Source organism: Mizuhopecten yessoensis, unplaced genomic scaffold (genome assembly GCF_002113885.1).
Source record: "Mizuhopecten yessoensis strain PY_sf001 unplaced genomic scaffold, ASM211388v2 scaffold10763, whole genome shotgun sequence".
Lineage (NCBI taxonomy): Eukaryota > Metazoa > Mollusca > Bivalvia > Pectinida > Pectinidae > Mizuhopecten > Mizuhopecten yessoensis.
The window spans coordinates 21,779-37,627 of record NW_018408709.1 but is presented as its reverse complement, the minus strand read 5'-3'; the positions used below and the strand labels follow the sequence as shown (position 1 = coordinate 37,627).

The 15,849-nt window shown below is 41.8% G+C and overlaps 1 protein-coding gene across 5 annotated transcripts in view; it reads left to right on the top strand.

Moving 5' to 3' along the window:
- Window positions 1-301: 301 nt before the first annotated feature.
- The window catches only part of LOC110462218, a 33,298-nt gene continuing 17,750 nt past the window's right edge, over window positions 302-15,849 (top strand). The window contains exons 1-6 of one of the 5 annotated variants that reach the window (XM_021516079.1): window positions 302-448; window positions 1,060-1,254; window positions 3,194-3,291; window positions 3,493-3,625; window positions 3,808-3,933; window positions 6,261-6,479. In XM_021516079.1, the coding sequence (XP_021371754.1) occupies window positions 322-448; window positions 1,060-1,254; window positions 3,194-3,291; window positions 3,493-3,625; window positions 3,808-3,933; window positions 6,261-6,479 (898 nt within the window). In that variant the 5' untranslated portion in view covers window positions 302-321. Of the gene's footprint in view, window positions 449-1,012; window positions 1,255-3,193; window positions 3,292-3,492; window positions 3,626-3,807; window positions 3,934-6,260; window positions 6,480-15,849 lie in introns of all 5 variants that reach the window. The other 4 variants (XM_021516078.1, XM_021516081.1, XM_021516080.1 and 1 more) reach the window with 4 other exon arrangements.

The window sequence follows — 15,849 nt, the reverse complement described above, 5'->3', positions numbered from 1 at the left end:
CTCACTTACACTCTCTGCTCCCAATCTTCGATACTCCAGGGGTAATACTCACTTACACTCTCTGCTCCCAATCTTCGATACTCCAGGGGTAATACTCACTTACGCTCTCTGCACAGCGAAGGTGAGCGATACCACTTTAGTATTGAAGATGACACTATTTATAATTAAACTTTGAAAATATACTCTTTTCCGACACGGGACGACATGATACGAAAAGAGCAGTCCATCTCCTTAAAAAATTGTAGCATGCTAAGTATCTTGTGTATCGTACAAGGAAGTCACAAACCCCTTTGGGCTCAGTTTACATCCGTTATAACTACAATGCACTATTTGACTTTAAAATCTCGAAACATGAAAGTCCACAGTGTTTGGGTGATAAAGGTTCTGACTGTCTTAATCCTTTTAACACTGGACGCTGATGGAGTAACAAAAGGCCATGGCATCATAGGTAAGAACATTAGGACGTTATCCTTTGTACATTATTAATATTAATAGCGAAATATTTGGACATATTTAGAATGAAATGTCAGTAATTTGTGGGAGTATAAACATTGTGATTTTTGTTGCAGCCTTCCTAGCGTATAGCCAAATCTTCATCGCTTTAAAGTGTTCCTATAAACCCATTTAAACAACAAATACCATCCTTCTAGAATGTCATCAGGTGATAATACTGGTATTCCATTTGGGAGATAGACGCCATCAGTCATACAGATTCCGTAATGGCCTTTGGATATATCAGTTTTTATGATACTTATTTTTTGTTGACTAATCGAATTTATCACAGGAAATCTTACCCGAGGTTTAGCGCGAGGCTTTGAGATTGCTAAACTTCAATTATCTAACGTCCTCTGTCTGTCTGTGTCTGTCTGTCTGTCTGTATCACATTTGATGGGTGATTATTTTGCACCCATACTTTCCTATCGTTCGATAAGTTACAATGTTGAACCAATGTTACAGAGACATTATGCTGATAAATTTAACTAACATTTTCGATTATAATGCAATCTCCCAGATGATATCGTTAACCAGATGGATCCCTATGTCTGTCCTATGCTACAGTATCTCATCAGCTGTCGCTATACCACGCCAACGTTACCTGGGAACATGCGTTTACCGCCTGCCAGGAAATGTCTTCCTTTTTGGCCATGCCTGTGACGCGCGATGAAGTAAATGCTTGCCAGGAAATCATTGGCCCCAGAGAGCACGTCTGGGTAGGAGAGTACGCATATCATACACCATGGATGTATCCAACTGGTAAGAGGATATACTTGAGTCGTGTTTTGAATACACTATCTGTTTTTTTTTATAATAACAGTATATCATATTGAATACACTATCCAGGTCATTGTTATAACAGTGTATCAGATTGAATACATTATCCGAGTTATAATAATAACAGTATATCAGATGGAATACACTATCCGGGGGTTATTATAATAACAGTATATCAGATTGAATACACTATCTGGGTTATTGTAATAACAGTATATCAGTTTGAATACACTATCCGGGTTATTATAATAACAGTATATCAGATTGATTACACTATCCGGGTCATTGTAATAACAGTATATCAGATTGAATACACTATCCGGGTTATTATAATAACAGTATATCAGATTGAATACACTATCCGGGTCATTGTTGTAACAGTATATCAAATTGAAAACACTATCCACATTATTGTTATAACATGTACAGTATATTAGATTGATTACATTATCCAGGTTATTGTAATAACATCATATCAGATTGAATACACTATCCGGGATATTATTATAACAGTATATCAAATTGAATACACTATCCAGGTCATTGTTGTAACAGTGTATCAGATTGAATACATTATCCGGGTTATTGTAATAACAGTATATCGGATTGAATACATTATCCGGGTTATTGTAATAACAGTATATCAGATTGGATACACTATCCGGGTTATTGTAATAACAGTATATCAGATTTATTACACTATCCGGGTTATTGTAATAACAGTATATTAGATTGAATACACTATCCGGGTTATTGTAATAACAGTATATCAGATTGAATACACTATCCGGGTTATTATTATAACAGTATATTAAATTGAATACACTATCCGGGTCATTGTAATAACAGTATATTAAATTGAATACACTATCCGGGTTATTGTAATAACAGTATATCAGATTGAATACACTATCCGGGTTATTATTATAACAGTATATCAAATTGAATGCACTATCCGGGTTATTATTTTAACAGTGTATCAGATTGATTACACTATCCAGGTTATTATAATAACAGTATATCAGATTGAATACACTATCCGGGTTATTGTAATAGCAGTATATCAGATTGAATACACTTTCTGGGTTATTGTTATAACAGTATATAAGATTGAATACACTATCCAGGTTATTATAATAACAGTATATCAGATTGAATACACTATCCGGGTTATTATAATAACAGTATATCAGATTGATTACACTATCCGGGTCATTGTAATAACAGTATATCAAATTGAATACACTATCCGGGTCATTGTAATAACAGTATATCAAATTGAATACACTATCTGGGTTATTATAATAACAGTATATCAGATTGAATACACTATCCGGGTCATTGTAATAACAGTATATCAGATTGAATACACTATCCGGGTTATTGTAATAGCAGTATATCAGATTGAATACACTTTCTGGGTTATTGTAATAACAGTATATAAGATTGAATACACTATCCGGGTTATTATTATAACAGTATATCAAATTGAATACACTAACGGGTCATTGTAATAACAGTATACTAGATTAAATACACTAGCCGGAGTATTTTCATAACTGTGTATCAGATTGAATACACTATCCGAGTTATTGTGTAATAATAATATTTATCATAAAATATATATTATATTAAGGATCACTTTTCAATTGTGGTTTTTCGTATATACCAGCCCTTAAATTCGTTTTGGATGCAACTGTAGCACAGTAGGTCCTGGACTATTTTGTTCCAGTCAGTTAGAGCGACAGAAAAAAAATTGAGGTCCAAGGTTCCATTTTTTTTTGCACTTAGAACACTCTATTGTATTTCTCACAAAAATGATGTGGACTCATTTAAGTTAGTAAAATGGGGACACAGACAAGTCAAAGAAATCTTAAATGTTTTAAAAAAATGTGATGAAGTTATCTATTTTTTGTTGAAGGGTGCTACAGATCCAATGGCTCACAGTATACGAGGATAAAAAACAATGACTTGGCAACATGTAAACGAATCTGTGGTGATTCGGATATGTTGATCAGTGTAAGCGCTACGTTTACTATTACTATACAACTTGTCACACATTCAAATTAGTCCGTTTGATGACTTCCTGTCAATTAATTTCTGTTCCTAACTAAAACTAAAACTAAACCCTCCCATCCTTTATAAGCTTGAAACAATTCTTTGTAACTGATGAACGACATCACTTTAAATCATCGGTTTAATAAAATACTTATTTAACAGAAGTACAAGTGTGTTTGTGTGGAGAAGGCTTCGGATGTTGCTGCTCGGGAAAACCTTAGTGAGTGTGACGTCACGTGCTACGATAACGGACGTTACAATTGTGGAGGAAATGTGTTTTTACATTACTCAACATGTAAGTCACCAGGAAACATCGGCATTCCTGTATAGCACACATGTGTATTGTTTATTTGGATGTTTCATCAAATGTGTTCAAGTAAAAGACAAAAGAAGGATACATGACATATATTTTTAAACATATTTTTCCTGTATGCCGAGGATAAATAGTACATTATTCGTTTCTGGTTGAATTTATAGATACACAAACCAAGCAGGAATCGTCTGGCAATAACTGTGGCATGTATGAACGGTCAAATTACGTCGCTGATTTTCGTATTCTTGCAAGAAATTGCGAGGCAAGACATCCATCCCTATGTATGTCGTGTAAGTGATAAAATACTGATTTGCTATAACTAATACCGTAGTTTAATGTTAAAATGTCTTACATGGCAAACATTTCATATAGTTCGACGTATATAATGTTTGCTTGTGTACATGTGATTGTTTTCCCATGATTACTTAAACGTTTATATAAGAGTTTGATGTGTGTTATCAAGAGGACGTCATAACTATTGTGTTATCAGGGAGACATCATAACTATTGTGTTATTAGGGAGACATCATAGCTATTGTATGTTATCAGGGAGACATCATAACTATTGTGTTATCAGGGAGACATCACAACTATTGTGTTATCAGGGAGACATCAGAACTATTGTGTGTTATCAGGGAGTCATCATAACTATTGTGTTATCAGGGAAACATCATAACTATTGTGTTATCAGGGAGACATCATAACTATTGTGTGTTATCAGGGAGACAGCATAACTATTGTGTTATCAGGGAGACATCATTACTATTGTGTGTTATCAGGGAGACATCATAACTATTGTGTTATCAGGGAGACATCATAACTATTGTGTGTTATCAGGGAGACAGCATAACTATTGTGTTATCAGGGAGACATCATTACTATTGTGTGTTATCAGGGAGACATCATAACTATTGTGTTATCAGGGAGACATCATAACTATTGTGTGTTATCAGGGAGACATCATGACTATTGTGTTATCAGGGAGACATCATAACTATTGTGTGTTATCAGGGAGTCATCATAACTTTTGTGTTATCAGGGTGACATCATGACTATTGTGTTATCAGGGAGACATCATAACTATTGTGTTATCAGGGAAACATCACAACTATTGTGTAATCAGGGAGACATCATAACTATTGTGTGTTATCATTGAGACATCATAACTATTGTGTGTTATCAGGGAGACATCATAACTATTGTGTTATTAGGGAGACATCATAACTATTGTGTGTTATCAGGGAGACATCATGACTATTGTGTTATCAGGGAGACATCAGAACTATTGTGTGTTATCAGGGAGTCATCATAACTTTTGTGTTATCAGGGAGATATCATAACTATTGTGTTATCAGGGAGACATCATAACTATTGTGTTATCAGGGAGACATCATAACTATTGTGTTATCAGGGAGACATCATAACTATTGTGTGATATAAGAGAGACATCATAACTATTGTGTTATCAGGGAAACATCATAACTGTTGTGTTATCAGGGAGACGTCATAACTATTGTGTGTTATCAGGGAGACATCATAACTATTTTGTTATCAGGGAAACATCACAACTATTGTGTTATCAGGGAGTCATCATAACTATTGTGTGTTATCAGGGAGACATTATAACTATTGTGTTATGAGGGAGACATCATAACTATTGTGTTATCAGGGAGACATCATAACTTTTGTGTTATCAGGGAGACATCATAACTGTTGTGAGTTATCAGGGAGACATCATAACTATTGTGTGTTATCAGGGTGACATCAAAACTAATGTGTGTTATCAGGGAGACATCATAACTATTGTGTGCTATCCAGTTTGTGATAGTTCGAACAGATCGAGAACTAGCAGCGCATGTCTGGCCTCACACGATTAAATCCAAAACAAAAATTTCAAATGTCGTTATGTATATGTTTTGTTATACAGTTGTTCTGCTGTAACATACGTGTAAACATAGAATCTTAGTACAAGGACGACAGACGTACAATTAACTAGACCTACTACCTATCTCCAATTAACCGACACCACTAATCTCCACAGTACAATTAACTAGACCTAATACCTATCTCCAATTAACCGACAGCACTTATCTCCACAGTACAATTAACTAGACCTACTACCTATCTCCTATTAACCGACAGCACTTATCTTCACAGTACAGTTAACTAGACCTACTACCTATCTCCAATTAACCGGCACCACTAATCTTCACAGGACAATTAACTAGACCTACTACCTATCTCCTATTAACCGACAGCACTTATCTTCACAGTACAATTAACTAGACCTACTATCTATCTCCAATTAACCGACAGCACTTATCTCCACAGTACAATTAACTAGACCTACTACCTATCTCCAATTAACCGACAGCACTTATCTTCACAGTATAATTAACTAGACCTACTACCTATCTCCATTTAACTGACACCACTAATCTTCACAGTACAATTAACCAATACACATAATAATGGTTTTAAACTGCTTTATATACGGTTATTACAATAACTTGTTCATGTAAGCTCAAGGTATTATCCCATGGAATGTTATTCCTGTGTCTGTTATAAATGAGAAATAAATAACATGTCTTACTTATATAGTTATTTCCTATTTATAGATGATGACGTAGCAAACAAAACCTGGCTTTATCCACTCAGAGACTATAACGGTACAGTTCTTTACCTACGTTATGACGAGGCTGAAGACTTGTGTAAAAGAAATGGAAGTCTTTTAGCTGCTCCAACCACATTACATGAGCTTATAAAGAAGGCTGAGGACCCGATACGATACTGGATAGGGGCCAGGAGGAAGACGGCATATGTTCAATCCATTGAGGGTAACCGGTTACGTTTCCTACTGTTAGACATCATCATTGGTGTACCAGGAGCACTAATGCAAAGATTAACAGACGGGTGGCAACCGTTTGTCTGGGTTTATGAAAGATTAACAGAAGGGTGGCAATCATGTGTCTAGTCTTAGGGAAGATTAACAGACGGGTGACAATCATGTGTCTAGTCTTATGGAAGATTAACAGACGGGTGGCAATCGTGTGTCTGGGCTTAGGGAAGATAAACAGACGGGTGGTAATCGTGTGTCTGGTCTTAGGAAAGATTAACAGACGGGGGGTAATCATGTGTCTAGTCTTATGGAAGATAAACAGACGGGTGGCAATCGTGTTTAGTCTTATGGAAGATAAACAGACGGATGGTAATCGTGTGTCTGGGTTTAGGAAAGATTAACAGACGGGTGGCAACCGTGTGTCTAGTCTTAGGAAAGATTAACAGACGGGTGGCAATCGTGTGTCTGGTCTTAGGGAAGATGAACAGACAGGTGGCAATCGTGTGTCTGGGTTTAGGAAAAATTAACAGACAGGTGGCAATCGTGTGTCTGGTCTTAGTGAAGATAAACAGACGGGTGGCAATCGTGTGTCTGGGTTTATGAAAGATTAACAGACGGTTGGCAACCGTGTGTCTAGTCTTAGGAAAGATTAACAGACGGGTGGCAGTCATGTGTCTAGTCTTATGGAAGATAAACAGACGGGTGGCAATCGTGTGTCTTGGTTTAGGAAAGATTAACAGACGGATGGCAACCGTGTGTCTAGTCTTAGGAAAGATTAACAGACGGGTGGCAATCGTGTGTCTGGTCTTAGGGAAGATGAACAGACGGGTGGCAATCGTGTGTCTGGGTTTATGAAAGATTAACAGACGGGTGGCAACCGTGTGTCTAGTCTTAGGAAAGATTAACAGACGGGTGGCAATCGTGTGTCTGGTCTTAGGGAAGATTAACAGACGGGTGGCAACCTAGTGTCTGGGTTTATGAAAGATTAACAGAAGGGTGGCAATCGTCTGTCTGGTCTTATGAAAGAATAACAGACGGTCGGCAATCGTGTGTCTGGTCTTAGGGAAGATTAACAGACGGGTGGCAATCGTGTGTCTGGGTTTATGAAAGATTACCAGACGGGTGGCAACCGCGTGTCTCGTCTTATGAAAGATTAACAGAAGGGTGGCAATCGTCTGTCTGGTCTTAGGGAAGATTAACAGACAGGTGGCAATCGTGTGTCTGATCTTAGGGAAGATTAACAGAGGGGTGGCAATCGTGTGTCTGGGTTTATGAAAGATTAACAGAAGGGTGGCAATCGTGTGTCTGGTCTTATGAAAGAATAACAGACGGGTGGCAATCGTGTGTCTGGTCTTAGGGAAGATTAACAGACGGGTGGCAATCGTGTGTCTGGGTTTATGAAAGATTACCAGACGGGTGGCAACCGCGTGTCTCGTCTTATGAAAGATTAACAGAAGGGTGGCAATCGTCTGTCTGGTCTTAGGGAAGATTAACAGACAGGTGGCAATCGTGTGTCTGATCTTAGGGAAGATTAACAGAGGGGTGGCAATCGTGTGTCTGGGTTTATGAAAGATTAACAGAAGGGTGGCAATCGTGTGTCTGGTCTTATGAAAGATTAACAGACGGGTGGCAATCGTGTGTCTGGTCTTAGGGAAGATTAACAGACGGGTGGCAACCGTGTGCCTGGGTTTAGGAAAGATTAACAGACGGGTGGCAATCGTGTGTCTGGTCTTAGGGAAGATTAACAGACAGGTGGCAATCGTGTGTCTGGTCTTAGGGAAGTTTAACAGACGGTTGGCAATCGTGTGTCTGGGTTTATTAAAGATTAACAGAAGGGTGGTAACCGTGTGTCTGGTCTTATGAAAGAATAACAGACGGGTGGCAATCGTGTGTCTGGTCTTAGGGAAGATTAACAAACGGGTGGCAATCATGTGTCTAGTCTTATGGAAGATAAACAGACGGGTTGCAACCGTGTGTCTGGGCTTAGGAAAGATTAACAGACGGGTGGCAATCGTGTGTCTGGTCTTATGGAAGATAAACAGACGGGTGACAATCGTGTGTCTGGTCGTATGAAAGATTAACAGACGGGTGGCAACCGTGTGTCTGGTCTTAGGAAAGATTAACAGACGGGTGGCAATCGTGTGTCTGGTCTTAGGGAAGATTAACAAACGGGTGGCAATCATGTGTCTAGTCTTATGGAAGATAAACAGACGGGTTGCAATCGTGTGTCTGGTCTTAGGAAAGATTAACAGACGGGTGGCAATCGTGTGTCTAGTCTTATGGAAGAGAAACAGACGGGTGGCAATCGTGTGTCTAGTCTTATGGAAAATAAACAGACGGGTGGCAATCGTGTGTCTGGGTTTAGGAAAGATTAACAGACGGGTGGCAACCGTGTGTCTAGTCTTAGGAAGGATTAATAGACGGGTGGCAATCGTGTGTCTGGTCTTAGGGAAGATGAACAGCCGGGTGGCAATCGTGTGTCTGGGTTTAGGAAAGATTAACAGACGGGTGGCAACCGTGTGTCTGGTCTTAGGAAAGATTAACAGACGGGTGGCAATCGTGTGTCTGGTCTTAGGAAAGATTAACAGACAGGTGGCAATCGTGTGTCTGGTCTTAGGGAAGTTTAACAGACGGTTGGCAATCGTGTGTCTGGGTTTATTAAAGATTAACAGAACGGTGGTAACCGTGTGTCTGGTCTTATGAAAGAATAACAGACGGGTGGCAATCGTGTGTCTGGTCTTAGGGAAGATTAACAAACGGGTGGCAATCATGTGTCTAGTCTTATGGAAGATAAACAGACGGGTTGCAATCGTGTGTCTGGTCTTAGGAAAGATTAACAGACGGGTGGCAATCGTGTGTCTAGTCTTATGGAAGATAAACAGACGGGTGGCAATCGTGTGTCTGGTCTTAGGAAAGATAAACAGACGGGTGACAATCGTGTGTCTGGTCTTAGGGAAGATTAACAGACGGGTGGCAATCGTCTGTCTGGGTTTATGAAAGATTAGCAGAAGCGTGGCAACCGTGTGTCTGGTCTTATGAAAGAATAACAGACGGGTGGCAATCGTGTGTCTGGTCTTATGAAAGAATAACAGACGGGTGGCAATCGTCTGTCTGGTCTTATTAAAGAATAACAGACGGGTGGCAATCGTGTGTCTGGTCTTATGAAAGATTAACAGACGGGTGGCAATCGTCTGTCTGGTCTTATGAAAGAATAACAGACGGTCGGCAATCGTGTGTCTGGTCTTATGGAAAATAAACAGACGGGTGGCAATCGTGTGTCTGTTCTAATGGAAGAGAAACAGACGGGTGACAATCGTGTGTCTGTTCTTATGGAAGATAAACAGACGGGTGGCAATCGTGTGTCTGGTCTTATGGAAAGATAAACAGACAGGTGGCAATCGTGTGTCTGGTCTTTTGGAAGATTAACAGACGGATAGCAATCGTGTGTCTAGTCTTATGGAAGATAAACAGACGGGTGGCAATCGTGTGTTTGGTCTTAGGGAAGATTAATAGACGGGTGACAATCGTGTGTCTGTTCTTATGGAAGATAAACAGACGGGTGACAATCGTGTGTCTGGTCGTATGGAAGATTAACAGACGGGTGGAAACCGTGTGTCTGGGTTTATGAAAGATAAACAGAAGGGTGGCAACCGTGTGTCTGGTCTTATGAAAGAATAACAGACGGGTGGCAATCGTGTGTCTGGTCTTAGGGAAGATTAACAGACGGGTGGCAACCTAGTGTCTGGGTTTATGAAAGATTAACAGAAGGGTGGCAATCGTCTGTCTGGTCTTATGAAAGAATAACAGACGGTCGGCAATCGTGTGTCTGGTCTTAGGGAAGATTAACAGACGGGTGGCAATCGTGTGTCTGGGTTTATGAAAGATTACCAGACGGGTGGCAACCGCGTGTCTCGTCTTATGAAAGATTAACAGAAGGGTGGCAATCGTCTGTCTGGTCTTAGGGAAGATTAACAGACAGGTGGCAATCGTGTGTCTGATCTTAGGGAAGATTAACAGAGGGGTGGCAATCGTGTGTCTGGGTTTATGAAAGATTAACAGAAGGGTGGCAACCGTGTGTCTGGTCTTATGAAAGAATAACAGACGGGTGGCAATCGTGTGTCTGGTCTTAGGGAAGATTAACAGACGGGTGGCAATCGTGTGTCTGGGTTTATGAAAGATTACCAGACGGGTGGCAACCGCGTGTCTCGTCTTATGAAAGATTAACAGAAGGGTGGCAATCGTCTGTCTGGTCTTAGGGAAGATTAACAGACAGGTGGCAATCGTGTGTCTGATCTTAGGGAAGATTAACAGAGGGGTGGCAATCGTGTGTCTGGGTTTATGAAAGATTAACAGAAGGGTGGCAATCGTGTGTCTGGTCTTATGAAAGAATAACAGACGGGTGGCAATCGTGTGTCTGGTCTTAGGGAAGATTAACAGACGGGTGGCAATCGTGTGTCTGGGTTTATGAAAGATTACCAGACGGGTGGCAACCGCGTGTCTCGTCTTATGAAAGATTAACAGAAGGGTGGCAATCGTCTGTCTGGTCTTAGGGAAGATTAACAGACAGGTGGCAATCGTGTGTCTGATCTTAGGGAAGATTAACAGAGGGGTGGCAATCGTGTGTCTGGGTTTATGAAAGATTAACAGAAGGGTGGCAATCGTGTGTCTGGTCTTATGAAAGATTAACAGACGGGTGGCAATCGTGTGTCTGGTCTTAGGGAAGATTAACAGACGGGTGGCAATCGTGTGTCTGGGTTTATGAAAGATTAACAGAAGGGTGGCAACCGTGTGTCTGGTCTTATGAAAGAATAACAGACGGGTGGCAATCGTGTGTCTGGTCTTAGGGAAGATTAACAAACGGGTGGCAATCATGTGTCTAGTCTTATGGAAGATAAACAGACGGGTTGCAATCGTGTGTCTGGTCTTAGGAAAGATTAACAGACGGGTGGCAATCGTGTGTCTAGTCTTATGGAAGATAAACAGACGGGTGGCAATCGTGTGTCTGGTCTTAGGAAAGATTAACAGACGGGTGGCAATCGTGTGTCTAGTCTTATGGAAGATAAACAGACGGGTGGCAATCGTGTGTCTGGTCTTAGGAAAGATTAACAGACGGGTGGCAATCGTGTGTCTAGTCTTATGGAAGATAAACAGACGGGTGGCAATCGTGTGTCTGGTCTTAGGAAAGATTAACAGACGGGTGGCAATCGTGTGTCTGGTCTTATGGAAGATAAACAGACGGGTGGCAATCGTGTGTCTGGTCTTAGGAAAGATAAACAGACGGGTGACAATCGTGTGTCTGGTCTTAGGGAAGATTAACAGACGGGTGGCAATCGTCTGTCTGGGTTTATGAAAGATTAACAGAAGGGTGGCAACCGTGTGTCTGGTCTTATGAAAGATTAACAGACGGGTGGCAATCGTGTGTCTGGTCTTATGAAAGATTAACAGACGGGTGGCAATCGTGTGTCTGGTCTTATGAAAGATTAACAGACGGGTGGCAATCGTGTGTCTGGTCTTATGAAAGATTAACAGACGGGTGGCAATCGTGTGTCTGGTCTTATGAAAGATTAACAGACGGGTGGCAATCGTGTGTCTGGTCTTATGAAAGATTAACAGACGGGTGGCAATCGTGTGTCTGGTCTTATGGAAGATTAACAGACGGGTGGCAATCGTGTGTCTGGTCTTAGGAAAGATTAACAGACGGGTGGCAATCGTGTGTCTAGTCTTATGGAAGATAAACAGACGGGTGGCAATCGTGTGTCTGGTCTTAGGAAAGATTAACAGACGGGTGGCAATCGTGTGTCTAGTCTTATGGAAGATAAACAGACGGGTGGCAATCGTGTGTCTGGTCTTAGGAAAGATTAACAGACGGGTGGCAATCGTGTGTCTAGTCTTATGGAAGATAAACAGACGGGTGGCAATCGTGTGTCTGGTCTTAGGAAAGATTAACAGACGGGTGGCAATCGTGTGTCTAGTCTTATGGAAGATAAACAGACGGGTGGCAATCGTGTGTCTGGTCTTAGGAAAGATTAACAGACGGGTGGCAATCGTGTGTCTAGTCTTATGGAAGATAAACAGACGGGTGGCAATCGTGTGTCTGGTCTTAGGAAAGATTAACAGACGGGTGGCAATCGTGTGTCTAGTCTTATGGAAGATAAACAGACGGGTGGCAATCGTGTGTCTGGTCTTAGGAAAGATTAACAGACGGGTGGCAATCGTGTGTCTGGTCTTAGGGAAGATTAACAGACAGGTGGCAATCGTGTGTCTGGTCTTAGGAAAGATTAACAGACGGGTGGCAATCGTGTGTCTGGTCTTAGGGAAGATTAACAGACAGGTGGCAATCGTGTGTCTGGTCTTAGGAAAGATTAACAGACGGGTGGCAATCGTGTGTCTGGTCTTAGGGAAGATTAACAGACAGGTGGCAATCGTGTGTCTGGTCTTAGGAAAGATTAACAGACGGGTGGCAATCGTGTGTCTGGTCTTAGGGAAGATTAACAGACAGGTGGCAATCGTGTGTCTGGTCTTAGGAAAGATTAACAGACGGGTGGCAATCGTGTGTCTGGTCTTAGGGAAGATTAACAGACAGGTGGCAATCGTGTGTCTGGTCTTAGGAAAGATTAACAGACGGGTGGCAATCGTGTGTCTGGTCTTAGGGAAGATTAACAGACGAGTGGAAACCGTGTGCCTGGGCTTAGGAAAGATTAACAGACGGGTGGCAATCGTGTGTCTGGTCTTAGGGAAGATTAACAGACGGGTGGCAATCGTGTGTCTGGTCTTAGGAAAGATTAACAGACAGGTGGCAATCGTGTGTCTGGTCTTAGGAAAGATTAACAGACAGGTGGCAATCGTGTGTCTGGTCTTAGGGAAGATTAACAGACAGGTGGCAATCGTGTGTCTGGTCTTAGGAAAGATTAACAGACGGGTGGCAATCTTGTGTCTGGTCTTAGGAAAGATTAACAGACGGGTGGCAATCGTGTGTCTAGTCTTATGGAAGAGAAACAGACGGGTGGCAATCGTGTGTCTAGTCTTATGGAAAATAAACAGACGGGTGGCAATCGTGTGTCTGGGTTTAGGAAAGATTAACAGACGGATGGCAATCGTGTGTCTGGTCTTAGGGAAGATGAACAGCCGGGTGGCAATCGTGTGTCTGGGTTTAGGAATGATTAACAGACGGGTGGCAATCTTGTGTCTAGTCTTATGGAAAATAAACAGACGGGTAGCAATCGTGGGTCTGGGTTTAGGAAAGATTAACAGACAGGTGGAAATCGTGTGTCTGGTCTTATGAAAGAATAACAGACGGGTGGTAATCGTGTGTCTGGTCTTATGGAAGGTGTCTAGTCTTATGGAAAATAAACAGACGGGGGGCAATCGTGTGTCTGGGTTTAGGAATGATTAACAGACGGGTGGCAATCGTGTGTCTGGTCTTATGAAAGATTAACAGACAGGTGGAAATCGTCTGTCTGGTCTTAGGGAAGTTTAACAGACGGGTGGCAATCGTGTGTCCTTTCTAATGGAAGAGAAACAGACGGGTGACAATCGTGTGTCTCAATCGTGTGTCTGGTCTTCTGGAAAGATAAACAGACAGGTGGCAATCGTGTGTCTGATCTTAGGGAAGATTAACAGAGGGGTGGCAATCGTGTGTCTGGGCTTAGGGAAGATAAACAGACGGGTGGCAATCGTGTGTATTTTCTAATGGAAGAGAAACATACGGTTGACAATCGTGTGTCTGGTCCTATGGAAGATAAACAGACGGGTGACAATCGTTTGTCTGGTCTTAGGGAAGATTAACAAACGGGTGGCAATAATGTGTCTAGTCTTATGGAAGATAAACAGATGGGTGACAATCGTGTGCCTGGTCTTATGGAAAATAAACAGACGGGGGGCAATCGTGTGTCTAGTCTTATGGAAGATAAACAGACGGGGGACAAGCGTGTGTCTGGTCGGAGGGAAGATTAACAGACGGGTGGCAACCGTGTGTCTGGTCTTATGGAAAATAAAACGACGGGTGGCAATCGTGTGTCCTTTCTAATGGAAGAGAAACAGGCGGTTGACAATCGTGTGTCTGGTCCTATGGAAGATAAACAGACGGGTGACAATCGTGTGTCTGGACGTATGGAAGATTAACAGACGGGTGTCAACCGTGTGTCTGGTCTTAGGGAAGATAAACAGACGGGTGGCAATCATGTGTCTTTTCTAATGGAAGAGAAACGGACGGTTGACAATCGTGTGTCTGGTCCTATGGAAGATAAACAGACGGGGGACAAGCGTGTGTCTGGTCGGAGGGAAGATTAACAGACGGGTGGCAACCGTGTGTCTGGTCTTTTGAAAGGTTAACAGACGGAAAGCAATCGTGTGTCTAGTCTTATGGAAGATAAACAGACGGGGGGCAATCGTGTGTCTGGGTTTATCAAAGATTAACAGAAGGGTGGCAACCGTGTTTCTGGTCTTATGAAAGAATAACAGACGGGTGGCAAACGTGTGTCTGGTCTTTTGAAAGGTTAACAGACGGAAAGCAATCGTGTGTCTAGTCTTTTGAAAGATTAACAGACGGGTGGCAACCGTGTGTCTGGTCTTATGGAAAGATAAACAGACGGGGGACAATCGTGTGTCTGGTCGTATGGAAGATTAACAGACGGGTGGCAACCGTGTGTCTGGTCTTATGGAAGATAAACAGACGGGTGGCAATCGTGTGTCTGGTCTTCTGGAAGATAAACAGATGGGTGACAATCGTGTGTCTGGTCTTATGGAAAATAAACAGACGGGTGGCAATCGTGTGTCTTTTCTAATGGAAGAGAAACAGACGGTTGACAATCGTGTGTCTGGTCCTATGGAAGAAAAACAGACGGGTGGCAATCGTGTGTCTGGTCTTATGGGAAATAAACAGACGGGTGGCTTAACAGACGGGTGGCAATCGTGCGTCTTTTCTAATGGAAGAGAAACAGACGGTTGACAATCGTGTGTCTGGGCTGATGGAAGATAAACAGACGGGAGGCAGTGTGTCTAGTCTTATGGAAAATAAACAGACGGTGGTCTTAGGGAAGATGAACAGCCGGGTGGCAATCGTGTGTCTGGTCTTATGGAAGATTAACAGACGGATGACAATCGTGTGTCTGGTCTGATGGAAGATAAACAGACGGGTGGCAATCGTGTGGCTGGTCTTGGGGAAGATTAACAGACGGGGGGCAACCGTGTGTCTGGTCTTATGAAAGATTAACAGAGGGGTGGCAATCGTCTGTCTGGTCTTATGGAAGATTAACAGACGGGTGGCAATCGTGTGTCTGGTCTTATGGAAGATAAACAGACGGGTGGCATTCGTGTGTCTGGTCTTAAGGAAGATAAACAGACGGGTGGCAATCGTGTGTCTGGTCTTG